The sequence below is a fragment of the Rhinolophus hipposideros genome (genome assembly GCF_964194185.1).
Source record: "Rhinolophus hipposideros genome assembly, chromosome: 21".
Lineage (NCBI taxonomy): Eukaryota > Metazoa > Chordata > Mammalia > Chiroptera > Rhinolophidae > Rhinolophus > Rhinolophus hipposideros.
Genome location: NC_138067.1, coordinates 41,206,282 through 41,224,561, shown reverse-complemented (window position 1 = coordinate 41,224,561; position 18,280 = coordinate 41,206,282). Strand labels below are relative to the sequence as shown.

Genomic DNA, 18,280 nt, shown 5'->3' with positions numbered 1-18,280 from the left:
GCACCAATGAGAAGGAGTGCTGGGGTTTTATATTTCTCTATGCTAGGGTGCTTGTTAGCTTGCAGGAGGTTGCAGTCACAATTTGTCTCTTCTGGGAACCGTCCTGTTCCAATCTATGATGGATGTAAGGTACTTGTCAGCTTGCAGGTGTCTTTCTAGCCGGGGTGTTTTTTTGGAGGGGAATTGAGCCAAGCGGTGAATTTTTAAGCTTGTTCCTGCTAACTCACAAGCTTGTTCCTGTTAACTTGTTGCCTGTCTACTCAAGAAATGCTACTTCAGTCATTTTAATTGGTATTATTCTTATGAGAAAAGTTGAGCACCTTTTCATACAGTTAAGGACTGTTTGTATTTGTTTCTCTGAACTTTCTGTTTATTTCTTTCATACATTTTAAAATATTGGCCTTTTGGTCTTTTTCTTATATAGTGATATAAACATTTTGTGTATGATGTAAGTTGTAAATATTTCCTGAGATTGTCACACTTTTACTTTGCTTACAGAATCATTTTTTCTTAAGTAATTTCTAAATATGCATAAGTAGTTTTATTTATAAATTTATTTTACTGCTCCTGGATTTCCTCCAATCTTTTATCATGAAAACTTTCAAACATACAGAAAAGTTGAAAGAACTGTGCAGTGGACACCCATGTGTCTACCATTTAGATTCTATTACTAATATGTTACCATACTTGTCATATTTCTATTCACTCTATATTCCTCTATCTAATTCATCTAACTTTTCAATGTATTTCAAAGTAACTTGCAGACATCAGTACACATTCCCTAAATAATTCAGCCTGCATATCATTAACTAGAGTTCAATATTTGTTAGTGATTCTTTTTGTTGTTGCTTTTAATTTTCTGTATTAATGAAAGATTCTCCCATTCCCAACATGGAAAGGAATTCATTCATGTATTCTTCTGGTTGTTGGGTTTCCATTTTGACATGGGGATTTCTGGATTATTTATGCAGGTGCAGAGTGGGAGGAATGGTTCCGATTCACACACACACACACACACACACACACGTTTGGGGGACTCTATTTTTTAAATTATTTTTATTGAGATATAATTCACATACCATAAAATTCACCCTTAAGTGTGCACAATTCAGTGATTTTTAGTGTATTCACAAAGTTTTGAAACAATCACCACTACATTTATATATACACATATATATTTACACACATATGTGTGTATATGTATATATGTCTCCCCCCCTTCCGAATGGTTATCTGCTTGTCTCAGAGCCACATATTAAAATGTCAGAGGTAAAAAAAAAAAAAAAAAAAAAAAAAGTCAGAGGTTTGAGATGTCGCAGTTGTCACTAAATGTCCAGGTGTTCCGGGGTCCACTTCTGTTCCACTGGCCTTCTTGTCGCTCTATTCCCACGTGTGGGACATCTTTGCAAACACCAACAGCCCTGGCCCAGGGGGTTGTAGGGGGTGCGGGAGAGGAGAGAACTAGTGGTCACGCCTCTTCAAGGCCTTTTATCAGAGAGCGTTTTCACTTTTAGTAGAGTACACCCCAAACAGAAATAAAAATTTTACTCCCCATCGACTGAGACAAAACCAGCTGGGCAGGAGGAGATCCACCAGGAAACTCTGGGAAGAAGAAGAACCAGGAGTCAGGTTACCCTCAGGTCACTCTTCTCCTCTCCTTTCTCCCCAGGCCAAAGTGTGGTCCTGCCCTCTTCTGGGCGTCTCCCCACTTCTGAGGACTAGTGGACCTGGGCCCGCGAGTGTTCCATCTAGCCCTATGCCTATAGTTGTCCCATAAAGGCACCTGTATAGCGTGGCTGAGGCATCCAAAGGTTTGGGAGGTGAGGCCAACGGTGTCCAATGCCTGCCGAACAAAGTCTTCCGGACTCACTCTGAACTGCTGGAATTTCATGGGACGGGTCATATTTGTGTCAACCACTGAGGGGCTCACTGTCTGCAGGAAGAAAGAGGGTAAAGGAAAGAACTCCCTGCCCAAGCCAGCCTAAGCTCCCAGGCCCTCTCTGAGCATCCCAGAGGTCCACCTCCTTGCTGCTCTACCACAAGGGTCTCAGAGAGCCCGCCCCTCTAGTGCATGCTCCGGGCCACGCCCTTCGAAGCCACGTCCCCAGAGACAACCCACCGCTTCTGAGGCTGCTCCACTAACGCCGTTCTGAGTCACCGTCCTCTGCGAAATCCCCTGCCCCAACCCGAGCCTCCCCTGTCTCTAAACTCATACCCTCTGCCAGAGCCCCGCCCCTTCTGAGCTGCCACTCTCGCCTTGTCCCTTGGGAGCCCCGCCCCCGTGGTCAGACACCTGCACAATGACTCCTTGAGAGAAGTACTCTGCGCCCACTGCTTGGGAGAAGTTCCGCACAAAAGCCTATGGAGGAAGGAGAGAGGGAGGGTCCCAGGCCCGCTGGCATCCCTGTGCAGACTTATCCAGGCCGCCCTTGCCCCAGCACTGTCCCTGCTCCTAGAATACCCCATGGCTCCAGAAGGCCCCCAGGTTCCCTGCCCAAGTCCTCACCTTAACACCTGAATTCTTCCGTGTTCTAAGCCCTACCTCTATTCCCACACACCCGCTCTCCATTCCAGCAAGGCCAATCTCTGATCTCCTTCCCACCTCATGTGTTCTCTCAACCCCTAGCCTCTTCTCTTAAAAAAAAAAAAAAAAAGCCTGCTTCATCCACTGGACTGTGCCCCAGATGTCTGTCTGACTTACACATAGCCCCAGACTCAAGTGAGCGCTCCCTCTCCCTCTCCCTCTCCCTCTCCCTCTCCCTCTCCCTCTCCCTCTCCCTCTCCCTCTCTCTCTCCCCTCAGGGCTTCTGCAGAAATCTCAGCATGGCAGGGTAGCGGTCGCCTCAAGTCTGTGGGCTCTGGGTACCTTAGAAGCTGCGTACACTGACAAGAGTGGATAGGGTCTCCTGTCAAGCACTGAAGAGATGTTGATGATAAGGCCTTTATGCCTGGAGAAGGAAGCATTAGTTGGAAGGTGAGGCTGAGAGGATCCAGGTGATTTCCCTACGTCTACCCCTGAGCCGGGCCCTAATCTGAGAAATGTCAGAGGGACAGGGAAGAGTTGGAAACATGGGTGGGACAGCTGCAGAAGGGGAAAATCCTGGAATTTGGAAGGGGGAGGGTCCAGGGTGGAAGAGAAAAAGACTGCCTCTTACCTGGTGACCATCTGGGGCAGGACAATGGCGGTCATCTGTAGAGAAGAGTGGGGAGGGCCCCATCTTTCCCTTTCCAATCCTCTCACATGCCCCCTCCTCAAGTTCACGCTCATCCCCCTGCCTTCCTTTGGGGAATAGTCGCCTACTACCTCCTCCATGCTAGCCCAGTCCAGGGGAATGCTGGGGGCCACCCAGAGTGGTCAGAGCTATGCTGACCTTGGACTTAGCCTCTCCTAGCCCAGTCTCACCTGGGCCACAGACATCATGTTGCAGTTTACAACATCCGAGAGTCTCTGGGGAAGAAAATGGAACCATCAGTCCTTCCCTTCACCAACCCTGCCTTAACTCCCATCTTTTGTTATTTCCTAGCTTACTTTCCTTTTAACATGGAACACATTTTTATTTTTTTTTAAGCAGCACCCACTATAATTTAAAATGCACATGCCCTTTTACCCATCAATTCCATTTCTGAACATTTACTTCTTTCCAAGGTACTCACACATGTGGGAAATGAATATGTCCAAAGATATTCATTACAACACTGTAATCACATATAATAGGAAACATTTTGAATGCTCAAGTAAAGTAAGTAAAAAGAATGGGTCAGATATTTCTTTTAATTAGAATGATCCCCATGTCTACTTATAAAAGGTATAGTACAGAACAGTAGGTTGCCTGCCATCCAGATAAAACCTACATATACAGGCTTCCATATGCATAGAGAACAAAATACCTACCACATTTTTAATTGGGGATCTCTTTGGGGAAATGCTTTAGAGAGAGAAGGAAGATTTTCACCTTCATTTTATAAACTTCTCCCTTGATTTTTTGATCAACAAACTTTTTATAGGGGCGGACGAGTGGCTCAGTTGGTTAGAGCGCAAGCTCTGGGCAACAGGGTTGCCGGTTCGATTCCCACATGGGCCAGTGAGCTGAGCCCTCCACAACTAGAATGAAGTCAATGAGCTGCCGCTCAGCTCCCGGGTGGCGAGATGGCTCAGTTGTTTGGAGTGTGGGCTCTCAACCACAAGGTTGCCGGGGTTCGACTCCCGCAAGGGGTGGTGAGCTGCACCCCCTGCAACTAACAATGGTGACTGGATCTGGAGCTGAACTGCACCCTTCACAACTAAGACTGAAAGGACAACAACTTGACTTGGAAAAAGTCCTGGAAGTACACACTGTTCCCCAATAAAGTCCTGTTCCCCTTCCTCAAATAATAATAATTTTAAAAAAAGATTCTCACTAAAAAAATAAATTATTATTATTATTTTGAAAGTAGGAAGAAAGAAGTGACTCATCATGAACAAATGATGTTCAATAGCTGATTTCTCCTCCAAAATCATGGAGGCCAGAAAGCTATGGGTAACATATTGAAAGTCCTAAAAAAAAATAAACAAAAACCTGTCAACTAAGAATCCTATGTCTAGCAGAACCATCCTTCAAAGATAAGGGAAAAATTAAGACATTCCCAGGTAAACAAAAGCTAAGAGAAATCATTACTACTAGACCTGTTCTACAAGAAACGCTAAATGGAGAAATGTAAAAAATTTTAAAAATTTCAGGCTGAAATTTAAAAAACACTAGAAAACAACTCAAAGCCCTAAGAAAAATCCGATCAAGATTCCGACATAGGTAAACAGAAAAGGCAACATTATTTTATTTTTGGTTTATAACTCCTATTATTTTCCTATTTAAAAGGCAGATATATAAAACAATCACTATAAATTTATATTATCTATGTTAATGGGCACATAATGTATGAAGATGTAAACTGTGTCAACAATATAAACAAAGATGGATGGATATGTATAAGAGCAGAGTGTTTGCATACAATTGAAAACAAGTTGGCATTATTAAAACTAGCTTGTTACTAGTTTAAGATGTTAATTGTAATACCAAAGCTAATAACTAAGAAAATAACTTTTAAAATACACATAAAATGAAAGAAGGGAATAAAAATGGTCACAACAAAAATTAACTAATTTAAAAATGTTAGTGAAATAGAGGGAGGAAATAAGACATCCACAAACAAATAACTAAATAGCAGAAGTAAATCCTTTCTTATCAGTAATTACTTTTTATAAATGGATTAAATTCTCCTATTAAAAGAGAAATTGATAGATTGGATTTTTAAAAAAATCACCTAACTATATGCTGCTTACAAGAGATTCACTTTAGATACAAAAACACAAAGATACTAAACATGAAAAGATACTGAAAATGAAAAGATAGAAAAATATATTCCATGCAAGTAGTAACCAAAGAAAACTGTGGTAGCTATATTATTGTCAGACAAAATAGACATTAAGGTTTTTTTTAAATTATAAAAGACAAAGAAGGGTTTTGTATTCTATAAAATATCAATGCAGCAACAAGATTATAAATTTATACAGACCAACAATAGAGCCCCAAAATACATGAAGCAAAAGACCATCTACAAAAAATTCAAAATGGATCAAAGTCCTAAAATTAAGAGCTAAAATTATAATACTCTTAAAAGAAAACATAGGGGGAAAGCTTCATGACATTGAATTTGGTAATTATTTTCTGGATATTACACCAAAAGCACAAGCAACAAAAGAAAAAATAGATAAACTGTATTTTTATCAAAATGAAAAACTTTAGTACATTAAAAGTCACTATCAAGAAAGTAAAAAGGCAACTCACAAAATCAGAGAAAAGATTTGCATATTATACATTGGATAAGGGGTTAATATCCATAATACATAAAGAACCTCTATAACTCTTAAAAACCAAATGGGTTTAAGAAGAAATCACAAAGGAAATTTCAAAATACTTAGAGACAAATGAAAATAATAACACAAATACCAAAATTTATAAGATATAATGAAAGCAGTTCTAAGGGGGAAATTTATTGTTATAAATGCTTATGTTGAAAAACAAATCTCAAATCAACAACTTAACACTATAATTTCAGGAACTAGAAAAAGAACAAACTAAACCCAAAACTAACAGAAGAAAATAAATAATAAAGATTAGAGCAGAAAAAAATAAAATAGAGAATAGAAAAATAATAAGGAAAATCAATGAAACCAAAAGTTAGTTCTTTGAAAAGATTAACAAAATTGACATTTATCTAGATTGACTAAGAAAAGAAAACCCACTGAAATTACTAAAATCAGAAATGAAAGTGAGCTTTTTTCTTCTGTGGCCATTGCTGAAGCACCAGAGGCCAAAATGAAGTTCAACCGCTTTGTGACTTCTGACCGGAACAAGAACTGTAGACAGCATTTCAATGCACATTCCCACATTCGCAGGAAGATTATGTCTCCTTCTCTTTCCAAAGAGCTGAGACAGAAGTACGATGTTCAATCCATGCCCATCTGAAAGGATGATGCAGTTCAGGTTGTACAAGGACACTACGAAGGACAGCAAATTGGTAAAGTAGTCCAGGTTTACAGGAAGAAATACATCATCTACATTGAATGAGTGCAGCAGGAGAAGACTAATGGTATAACTGTTCATTTGGGCATTCACACCCTACAAACGGTTATCATGAGACCAAAGCTGAAACAGCACTGCAAAAAGATCCTTGAACAGAAAGCCAAATCTCGCCAAGTAGGAAAGGAAAAGGGCAAATATAAGGAAGAAATAATTGAGAAGATGCAGGAATAAAGTAATCTTACATACAGCTTTCAATAAAAATTAAAATGAAAAAATGAAAGGGAGAAATTACTATTGATTCTACAGAATTAAAAGAATTATAGAGAGCACTATGAACAACTGTATGCCAACAAATTGGGTAATCTAGAAGAAATGGGCAAATTCCTAGAAACATAAAACTTACTGCAAATGAATCAGGAAGAAATAGAAAACCTGAATAGACCCATAGCTAGTAAGGAGATTGAATCAATAATAAAAAACACTTCTCAAGGAAGAAAATCCCTGGCCAGATGGCTTCATGGATTAATTCTACCAAACATTCAAAGAACTAATGCCAGTCCTTCTCAAACTCTTTAAAAACGCTGAAGAGAACACCTTCTAACTCATTCTATGAAGGCAGCATTACCTTGATATCAAAGCCAGACAAAGACACTACAAGAAAAGAAGTTTACAGACCAATATTCCTTATGAACATTCGTGTAAATGTCCTAAAATAAATGCTAGCAAACTAAATACAGCAGCACATTAAGAGGATTATACACATGACCAAATGGGATTTATTCCTGGAATGCAAGGATGGTTTGACATATGACAACTGATTAATGTAATACAACACATTAATAAAATAAAGAGAAAAAGCCACACGATCATCTCAATTGATGCAGAAAAAGCATTTGACAAAATTCAAAACTCTTTCATGATTAAAATGCTCAACAAACTAGGAATAGTAGGAAACTACCTCAACCTAATAAAGATATAAATAATAAACATGAAAAGCCCACAGCTAACGTCATACTCAATGGTGAAATACTGAAAGCTTTTACTGCTCTAAATGGCTTTTGCCATTTCTATTCAACATAGTATTAGAAGTTCTAGCCAGAGCAATTAAGCATGAAAAGGAAATCAAAGGCATCCAAATTGTAAAGGAAGAAGTAAAATTATCTCTATTCACAGATGACATGATCTTATATGTACAAAATCTTAAAGATCCCACAAAACAACCAGTGAGAACTAGTAAATAAATTTGCAAAGTAGCACTATACAAAAATCAACACACACACAAAGACAAATCAGTTGCATATCTATACATTAACAACAAATTATCCAAAAGGGACATTATGAAAATGATTCCATTTATAATAGCACCAAAAAAAGAATAAATACACTTAGGAATGAACTGAATCAATCAGGAAAGCCTTATATACTGAAAGCTATAAAACATTACGGACATATTAGAGAATAGATAAGTAATTGGAAAGATGTCCTGCGTACATGGATTGGAAGACTTAGTATTGCTAAGCTAATACTATCCAAAGTGACCTATAGATTCAATGAAATCTGTTTAAAAAACTAACAGCATTTTTTGCAGAAATAGCAAAACCCACACAAAATTCATACGGTATCTCACGATTAGCCAAACTAATCTTGTACACATCACTTCCACTTTGGGTATATGGCCAAAAGAATTAAAAGAAGGGACTCAAACAGATATTTGTACACTAATGTTCACAGCAACATTATTCACAACAACCAAAAGGTGGAAACAACACAAGTGACCATAAGCGGATGAATGGATAAACAAAATGTGGTGTATATATACAATGGAATATTATTTAGCCTTAAAAAGAAAGGAAATTGTGATACATGCTACAACATGAAAGACCCTTGAAAATATGCTAAATGAAATAAACCAGGCACAAAAGGTCAGATACTCGATGATTCCACTTAGATGAAGTACCTAGAGTACTCAAACTCATAGAGATAGAAAGTAGAATGGTGGTTTCCAGGAGCTAAAGGTAAGGGAGGAATGAGGCATTATTGTTAATGGGTACAGAGTTTCAGTATGGGAAACTGAGGAAGTTCTGAAGATGGGTGATGGTGATGGTTTCAGTGAACTGTCCACTGAAATATAGTTAAAACAGCAAATTTTATGTGATGTATATTTGCTACAATTAAAAAAATAAAGAAAATTAAAGGAATGAAGTATTGATACTTGCTCTAACATACATGAAACTGAAAACATTATGTTAAGTGACATAAGCCAGACACAAAAGGAAAAATAGTCTATAATTCCATTTGTATGAAGTATCTAGAATCAGCAAGTTCACAGATGCAAAGACTAGAACAGAAATTTGGAAAAGGGTAGAATGGGGAGCTGTTTCTTAATAGGTCCAGAGTTTCTGTTTGGGATGATGAAAATCTTCTGGAAACTGATAGTGAGGATGGCTGTACAACATTGTGAATGTACTTAATACCACCGAGTTGTACACTTTGCTTAAATGGTTAAAGTGGTAAATCTTATGTTTTATATATATATATATATATATATATATATATATATATATATATATATATATATGTATATATATATATATATATATATATATATATGTATGTATCTGACCACTGTTTAAACAATCTGCTGATATTTCCATTGTCTCGGTCACATGTCGACCTGTTTGCATTATAATTTCTTTTGTTTGTAGTCATGATTTTTCTTCTAATTTTGTTGAGTTCTGGATATTTAATATAAAAATTGTATTGCTGATTTGAAGCTCTGGACTCCAGTTGACCCTTGAACAACACAAGTTTGAACTGAGCACGTCAATTGAAAAAAAATCCTCATGTAAGTGGACCTGCCCAGTTCAAAGCCACTTATTGGAGGGTCAACTGTGCATCTTTTCCTCTAAAAATGCTGGATTGTTTTTGATGCTTCCAGGCAGCTCAACTCAGGGCACTCAAATATCAGATCACATGAATCCCCCAACCAGATCGAGGTGATTTGAAAGCCGGTTTCAGTTCCTGTGAAACCTAACTTATTCCTACTTTACCCTCACTCCTAGATTATAGTTCTTCAGCACCGCAACTAAAAGCCTGGGATGTTTCCCAAAGCTTTGAATTACATTTTTTCTGTTGCAGCACCAACAGTATATTGAAAGTTATGTGTTCAAATCTTGGTGCTACAAAACCGCATTGCCTTTGTAGTTATATAATGCCTTCAAATAGTTTTTTCTATTTAATTTTATCCAGCTTTCCTAATCGTTCTCATTTACAGGGTTAGTCTCAAACAACAACTTCCTCCACTACCAGAGGCAGAATACACAGCTAATTTCTTTAAGTTTTATAACATGAGAATATGCATTATTTTGAAATAATTTTTAAAAATTAAAAACACATGGTGATCTTGTTTTGTATATGTCTGATAATAATAACTAACACTTATGGAGCACACAACTTAGGTTTATGTGCATTCCATTGTCCTAATAGCCCTATGAGGCCAACACAAATATTTATTCCCATTTTATAGATATGAAACTAAGGCATAGAGAAATTAAGTCATTTATCCAAAGTCCATAACCCATAGAAAACAGAACTGAAAATTTCACCACCCATGCATTCTTTCTCAGGAGGCTACTGAAGGATACGTTCCAACAAAATGAGGGGGTAAATTAAAAAAATGCTATGACATTTGATAGAGAAAATAGGGGCTTCCTAAGAGAAGATTAAGGGAGGTCCCAGGATTTGTGGCAAAGAGGGTAACCAGTCCAGCAATAAGATAAAATTGCTTGAACACTTTTATGTTTTTAGGTTACAGTTTAGAGTTGAAGTAGCGATAAAGACATAGAAACCCAAGAAGGTGAAAAATCAAGACGATGACTAACTCCAGGGAGAAGAAAAAAAAAGTTAAAGAAAGGAAAAATCATCATAGACCACTACATGGCTCAGCTGTGAACAACGTTTTCAAATGCATAGTAATGTGATTCTGTAGCCACATGTACGAATTATCATGCTGGGGTACAGCAGCCTGGGAGAGGGTGGGTTTGTGTTGTGGGCATGAGTGTCTGTGAACTAGAACTACTCCTCACCGTTCATTGTGGTCACTAAATAATGGCTAAAATTGAGAAATCAAAATGTATGCTAGACACATATTATTTAAAAGTATGAGTTATCTTTAACAACCCTTGTGGAAATATTTGACTTTTTATAACTTTAATTTTAAAAAGCCCATAAAGATAATAATATTTAATGTAACAAAAGAGGTAGGCATCTGAAACTGAGGTACAAGAGACCATGTGACTGCCATCAGAAAGAGTATGGGGATCAATGTATAGGTGATTAAGAGAAAAGAAGCCATGGGTTCAAGAATGACCCCAAACAAACATTTAGAAAACCAGATTCCAAGTGACAGGCACTGCTTTTCCCCATGGTACTCATTCCCCCTTAAAGTTAGCAGCAGGGAATATAAAAGGGCAGGACCAGACTAACTTGAACAGTTGTACCAGTTGGGCACTGCAGAAGGGAGCCCCATCCAAGGGGACCCCCTTCACATCCTAGACATCAGAGATGTGCAGCTTTGAAAACGATTTTCCAACTGAAAGCAATAGAGTACTTTGCTCTAACCAAGTTAGCGAGTTGCGTGGTTTTCCAACAGGGGAGCAAGAGCTACTGAGCGGGCTAGTACTTGGTTTCACTCACTTTGGCGACGTTGTCACAGTCGAGGATTTTCTTCATGCCAGTTACATACAGCATGCCCACATTGTTCACTGAACGAGAGGGGACAAATTGTGTCACTTCAGCAGTCCCAGGGAGACACGGCAGGGGCAGACAGAGGGCGACCACAGTCGGATTCCAGTCAGGGTGAGCATGAGGGCATTTGAGGGCATGGCTCCTTCAAGCAGGCATTGGCACATACCCAGGACTCCAATCTCCAGGTCTTTCAATCCTGCCTTAATGGCCTCGTAGATCTCCAATCCCCGGGTGAAGTCGGCCTGGATGACTCGAGTGACCCGGCCATGAAGCCGCTCTGGGAAGAGTGGCAGTGGGAGCCAGGCCCTGAGCTGGAACCCAGTCCCACCTCTGCCCCAACCCTACTCATCCTTCCCTGGGCCCAGATACAGCTGGAGCCCCCTCCCTCCTGACACGCCCCGCCCCGACCACGCCCTCGACCACACACACTGGTCTAGGCGCCGCCCCCAGCCGCCCGCCCTGTGGGTGGTCACCTATCTCGTTTGCCTCGTGCTCCAACTTGCTCAGGTTTCGACTGATGAGGACGATGTTCAGACCTCTCCGAGCGAGCTGTGGGGGATTCAATCACGTATTTATCCACGAAATCCACGAATGTGGACTGTGTGCTGACTGCGCGTTGCAGAGTGGTAGGTGCTGTGGTTGCTGAAGTACACAATAGAGAAAAACAAAAGCCTGCCCTCCCGGAGCATGCTTCCTGGGGAAGGAGTATTCCAGGCAGAAGCAACAGCAAGTGCAAAGGCCCTTGCACAAAGGCTGGCAGCTTAGAGGACAGCATGGAGTCTCGCAAGCTCTAAGCAAAGTGACCTGCTGTGCAGCAGCTCAGCAAGGCGGGCAAGGGACCAGATTCCAGGGCCTTGAACGCCCCAGTGAAGACTTTGGCTTTTGTTCTCGGTGATATAAGAATCCAGTCGTTCAAGTGTTCGTTTCTTTCTTCATTCATACATTTATTTAAAATGTGTTTACTCAGCACCTGCTCTTTGCTGGGACACAAGGTGCCCATGACAGACTCAGTCTTACGTCCTCCTCCCTACCCTCCATTCAGTAGCCAGAAGGCTCTTTCTAAAGCACGAAGCTCTCCTCCTCAGAACCTGCCTTGACTCCCCAGGGCCCTTGGGACAAAACCATGCTCCTCCCCCTGGACCTGTGTGACCTGGCTCCAGCCTGGGTCTTCAGCCATACCTCCTGCCAATGGCCCTCTATGGGAGTCCAGGCACTGCCAACAGTTCCTCTAGCCCCAAAAGCATCCCCTGGATTTTCCTGTGCCTGGGCTTTTGCACACGCTGCTCCTTCTGCCTTGAAAGCCTTTCCCCTTGAAATAGAGTTAGCAAACATTTGTGGAATGGGTGCTAAGTAGCATTTTGGTGCATGTCTGTCCCGCTGCGTGTCTGAGGGTGATGTGTTTTGTGGGACTGAGTGTCCGTCAGCTTTGGAGGGAGGCTGGACACAAACATCTCAACAGCTCCTAGAACCTGAGAGGTTGATGCTGTGAAGGGCATTCATTCATTCAACAAACATTTGCCCAGCATCTGCTTGTACCTGGCCCTGTGCTAGGAGGCACTGACCAAGACAGCCACAGCCCTGCCCTCACGGGGCTCATGATGCAGTGATGGGACAGACCAGTGCCCAGCATATCACCCCAGCTTCCCCTCCCTTTTTGTGAGGACATCACTCCAGCTTTTCTCCCATCATCCCCCGCGTTACAACTTCTCCCTCTGCTGGATTATTCCCATCAGCATGCAAACCTGCCATTATCCTTCCTCTCTTCTCTGTCCAGGCATTGGCTCATTTCTTATCTCCCTGCTCCTCCTTCATTCAATATTCCAAGAAAGGATTGTCTACACGGGTTCTCCTCCCGTCCCCTCTTGTACCTACTCCAGTTGGGCTCCCCGCAACACGGCATGCAAGCCTCTTCCGTTACCAATGACTTCCATTGTTGGTGAAGCCAGTGCTGTATTCTCAGCACCTGCCAGCAGCAACTGACATGTTGATCACCCCCTCTTCCTCAAAACGTTTTTACCTGGCTTGTAAGATCTCTCCTCCATCCCTGGCTTTCCTCTCACTCTGCCTCATTGCTTGTTCCTCCTCATCTTCCATACCTCTTAACTTTCAGTGCTCCAGGGAACACTTTGGCGGTGATTCAGACTGTGTTCCCCTTCTCCATCTACACCCACTCTCACCCAGTCTTGTGACTTTAAATGGCATTGGTATGTTGATGATGCTTAAATTTATATCTCCGCTTAGACGTTCCCTCCGAACTCCAGAGTACACACCCAACTGCATAGTTCTCAACTTAGACGCCTAACTGGCATCTCAATCTTAAAATGTCCCAGACTAAATCCTGCCTGTTTCCTGCAAACCTGGTCCTCCCTCAGTTAACCCCATCTCAGTAATTGCAGCTCCATTCTTTGAGGTATTCTAGTCAAAAATCTTGTAGTAATTTATTTTATGAAGCCAGCATTACCCTAATACCAAAAACCAAACAAATGTATTACAAGAAAATAAAACTATAAATCAATATCCCTCATAAACTTGTACACAAAAATCCTCAACAAAATATTAGTAAATCAAATCCAACAACATGTAAAAAGGATAATAGATAATGACCAAGTGGGGTTTATAGCAGGAATATAGGGTTGGTTCAACATTAGAAAATCAATTAATGTAATTTACCATATAAACAGACTAAAGAAAAACCATGTAAATATCTCAATAAACACAGAAAAATTACTTGATAAAACTCATCCTCCATTCATGATTAAAAACTCTCAGCAACATAGGTATAGAATGAACCTTCATTAACTTTACCAAGGACACATAAATAAAACATACAGCTAACACTATACTTAATGGTTAAAGACTGAATGCATTTCTCCTAAGAGCAGAAACAAGGTAAGGATGTTCATTCTGACCACTCCTCTCAACATCATACTGAATTTCCTAGATGGTGCAATAAGGCAAGAAAAAGAAACAAAAGCTAGGGCCAGCCCGGTGGCTCAGGCGGTTGGAGCTCCGTGCTCCTAACTCTGAAGGCTGCTGGTTCGATTCCCACATGGGCCAGTGGGCTCTCAACCACAAGGTTGCCAGTTTAATTCCTTGAGTCCCACAAGGGATGGTGGGCTCCGCCCCCTGCAACTAAGATTGAACCTGGCACTTTGAGCTCCCGGATGGCTCAGTTGGTTGGAAAGCATCCTCTCAACCACAAGGTTGCCCGTTCGACTCCCTCAAGGGATGGTGGGCTGTGCCCACAGCAGCTAGCAATGGGCAGCTGGACCTGGAGCTGAGCTGCGCCCTCCACAACTAAGACTGAAAGGACAACAACTTGACTTGGAAAAAAAAGTCCTGGAACTACACACTGTTCCCCAGTAAATCCTGTACCCCTTCCCCAATAAAAGAAAAAAAATCTTTAAAAGAAATAAAAGCTATATAGATTGGATAGGAATAATAAAATGGCCTATTCACAGATGGCATGATTGTCTACATAAAAAACCCCAAAAAGCTGCAAAAAAGCTACAAGAACTAAGAAGTGAATTTAACAAGTTTTTAGGTTACAAGGTCAAACATTTAGTCATACTCCACGTCCAATTTTTTCAGTAAATCTTGTCAGCTCTACCTTTAAATCAATCCAAAATTCAAGTACTCAAACCTCACGTGCTGTCACCCTGGTCTAAGACATGAGCATGTCATGCTTGGATTTTGCAAGAGCCTCTTAGCTGAGCTCTCTCCTTCCACCCTCACCCCCCTACAGTACCACATCTGTCTTCTGCTCAAAACCCTCCCCGGTCTCATCTCACTCAGTAAATGTTAGTCTCCACAATAACCTACCAGATTCTCCACGATCTGCCCTGAAACTGCATCTCTGTCCTCATCTCCTATTGCTCCTTCTCCCTTTCTGAGACAATCCCAGGGGCTACCTTCCTGCTTCTCGAACAAGCAATGCTCCCTACCTCAGGGCCTTTACCCTGACTGCTTTTTCTCCCTGGAAATCCCTTCTCCCAATTATCCACATGAACTTCATGTCTTTCAGGTCTTTTCCCAATGTCACCCTGTCAATGACACCTTTCCCGATCACTCTATATAAAAATGGGAACCCACACATCCTAGGGCTCCCTGTTCTCCTTTTGTGATTTTTCCCCCTTGACCATTACTGCCATTTGACACACTAGACATTTTATTTATTTATCTTTTCTACACCTGTCTCCTCTCACTCTAGTGAACATGCGCTCTGTGAGGGCAAGGTCTTTTGATGTTTTCAGTCCAGTTTGTTCACTGCTGTACCCGCAGCACCTGGAAAGTGCCTGGCAGTAAAGGTGGTCAATAAATATGTTTTGAATGAATGAATCAGGGGAATGTCAAGAAACTAGAGACGCCCAGTATAAACACTTGCCCCCAGGCTGAGGAGCAGAGGGAAAGCTTCCTGGGGGATGTCTGAGGGTACCAGATACAGTGCATGATTCTCAGCTGACAACAGGCAGACAAGAGAAGCTCCCACCACCCACAAGGTTCCAAGCCCTGGCTCACCTCATGTGCATAGGCCCTGCCGATGCCACTGGTGGCTCCTGTCACCACTAGAGAGGAGAGAAGGAGGAAGAGCAGGAGGAGCAGCTTGACACTTTGCCCCAGCCCCACTTCAACCCCCCTCACTATGACCCAACCTTACCCCATTTTGGTCCTCATCCTTCATCTGTCTGGGTCTCTGACACCTGCTCCCCTCACCTGCACCTTCGGGGACTCCGTGTCTGTCTGGCTCTGGTCCACCCAGCCTTCACCTCTCTTGCTTCCAGGAGCCCTCCACCTCCACCCCCACCTCTGCTCTGATTGGGGGCCTTCACCTATAATCTGTCCTGTTCCTGAGGCCCCCACCCCTACCCCCACCCCTACCCGCCTGGCAAAAAGCCCTCACCCCTCACCTGCCCAGGCTCCGTGTGCCCGGAGCCAAGGGGCACCCCGGCGTGCCTGGGGCAGCAGGTGCACATAGACTGTGTAGCTCAGCCCCCAAGTCACCCACAGCAGCAGGCACAGGGCAGTAAACATCCCCAGCGCTCTCAGTGCGTCCCACTCCGACTCCATTACAGCCCCCTCCACGTCATCAGACCCAGCGCCAAAATTAGAAAGCTGCCTTCGCAAGCAGCTATTTCAACACTCGCCTGTCTGCCTACTCAGTGTTAGCCCCTCCCACACGGCAAGTCAATCATCTGGCCCCGCCCCTCACCCTAACCACTCCCCGTGCTTTATTCTAGACGTTGAGCCACACCTATGAGCCCTAGCACCATCCCTAAAATCTAATTGTATGCCACACAAACACACACACACACACACACGCACACACACACACACACACACACACACACACACGCACACCACATACTCCCCCCCCACACACACACACACACCGTCCGGTTCCCCCGACCGCGGCATCCCTGTTGAGCCTGAGAAAGCCTTCTGGCTTCTCCCACAGGGCTGGGCTATGTGTGCCCACAGGTGACCTTTGTTTGGGTCGCTGAACTCAGCTGCTGATGGAGGCCTCATTTGATAATCACCAGGAAATTTTGTCAATACACAGAGTTTATCAGAAAAACTTGACCTACAGATTTGCTGTTCAGGCAGAATAAAAGCAAATGGCTTTACATAGCCTTGCTCCTCATTCCCCCTTTACAAATTCTATTTATTTTTCTTTTTTTAACTTGTTCTTAGTGTTTACTATTTATTACTATTATGGTAAAATATACAACATAAAACTTACTATTTACCACTCTTTAAGTGTACAATTTAACAGCATTAATTTATTCACAATGTTGTGCAACCATCACTACTATCCATTTCCAGAAATATTTCATCATCTTAAACAGAAACTCTGTATGCATTAAATAACCACTCCCCATCCTTCCTTCTCCCATCCCCTGATAATATTTAGTCTACTTTCTGTCTTGATGAATTTGAATATTCTAGATAAGAGAAATCATACATATTTGTCTACATACTCATTGCTGAATCCTTCACCTTAGAAGGACTTCCCTTGGGAAGCTATGCACCTATACCAGCACCTAGTCCACCCTTCAAAGCAGTTTTGGAACTCTTTTTCTGGAATGGCCATTAGAGCTGTCGTCATATACCTTTGATGTCCTGACTGTCATCAAAAGATCTTTTTTCGGGGTGGCTCAGGCGGTTAGAGCTCCATGCTCCTAACTCCGAAGGCTGCCGGTTTGATTCCCACATGGTCCAGTGGGCTCTCAACCACAAGGTTGCTGGTTGACTCCCACAAGGGATGGTGGGCTGCGCCCCCTGCAACTAGCAACAGCAACTGGACCTGGAGCTGAGCTGTGCCCTCCACAACTAAGACTGAAAGGACAACTACTTGAAGCTGAATGGTGCCCTCCACAACTAAAATTGAAAGGACAACAACTTGACTTGTAAAAAAGGCCTGGAAGTACACACTGTTCCTCAATACAGTCCTGTTCCCCTTCCCCAATAAAAAAAAATCTTCTTCTTTTCAATATTTCCTTTATCTTTGGGTAAAGAAAGAAGTCATTAGGGGCCAGATCAGGTGAGTAGGGAGGGTGCTCCAATACAATTATTTGTTTACTGGCTAAAAACTCCCTCACAGACAGTGCCGTGTGAGCGGGTGCATTGTCATGATGCAAGAGCCATGAATTGTTGGCCAAAAGTTCAGGTCGTCTAACTTTTTCGCTCAGCCTTTTCAGCACTTCCAAATAGTAGACTTGGTTAATTGTCCATTTGGTACAAATTCATAATGAATAATCCCTCTGATATCAAAAAAGGTTAGCAACAGTGTTGCAACAAGTTCGCAAACTTAATTGTTAGGCCTTCGTATATATATTGTCTGTGCTTTTGATTTCATATTTGTGAATCCAATGTTGTGATGATTTTCCTCTATGTTTTCTTCTTACAGTTTCTTTTAAAACTTTGATTTTTCACCCATCTCCACAATGATTTCTTCTAAGAGCTATCTAGTTTTA

General features: G+C 41.9%; 1 protein-coding gene and 1 pseudogene across 4 annotated transcripts; one reads left to right on the top strand and one right to left on the bottom strand.

Annotated features, from left to right (window-relative positions):
* Positions 1 to 1,030: 1,030 nt before the first annotated feature.
* LOC308490051 (very-long-chain 3-oxoacyl-CoA reductase-B-like) lies at positions 1,031 to 16,464 on the bottom strand. 3 transcript variants are annotated; one of them, XM_081031774.1, is made up of 11 exons: positions 16,214 to 16,464; positions 15,825 to 15,871; positions 11,780 to 11,855; positions 11,473 to 11,583; positions 11,256 to 11,323; positions 3,404 to 3,448; positions 3,156 to 3,190; positions 2,867 to 2,948; positions 2,294 to 2,359; positions 1,784 to 1,933; positions 1,031 to 1,602 (listed from the first exon to the last, which is right to left on the bottom strand). In XM_081031774.1, the coding sequence occupies exons 1-11, from the start codon at positions 16,371 to 16,373 to the stop codon at positions 1,492 to 1,494; spliced, it is 951 nt and encodes a 316-aa protein (XP_080887900.1). In that variant the 5' UTR covers positions 16,374 to 16,464; the 3' UTR covers positions 1,031 to 1,491. The 3 variants fall into 3 exon arrangements, with proteins under 3 accessions (XP_080887900.1, XP_080887901.1, XP_080887902.1); XM_081031775.1 differs by lacking the exon at positions 11,473 to 11,583 and having other exon boundaries at positions 16,214 to 16,462; XM_081031776.1 differs by lacking the exons at positions 15,825 to 15,871; positions 16,214 to 16,464 and adding an exon at positions 15,964 to 16,084.
* LOC308490052 (ribosomal protein uL24-like) lies at positions 4,797 to 6,894 on the top strand (annotated as a pseudogene). Its single transcript has one exon. The product of its transcript is annotated as a ribosomal protein uL24-like (transcript).
* Positions 16,465 to 18,280: the final 1,816 nt, after the last annotated feature.

What these genes read in the sequence shown, in the direction of transcription:
- LOC308490051 (XM_081031774.1), bottom strand. Translation starts at nt 16,373, where the DNA reads ATGGAGTCGGAGTGGGACGCACTGAGAGCGCTGGGGATGTTTACTGCC. An exon ending in GCAGGGCCTATGCACATGAG is followed by an intron (nt 11,856 to 15,824) that starts GTGAGCCAGGGC and finishes AATCCCCCACAG; the next exon opens with CTCGCTCGGAGAGGTCTGAA. An exon ending in ACTGTGACAACGTCGCCAAA is followed by an intron (nt 3,449 to 11,255) that starts GTGAGTGAAACC and finishes TTTCTTCCCCAG; the next exon opens with AGACTCTCGGATGTTGTAAA.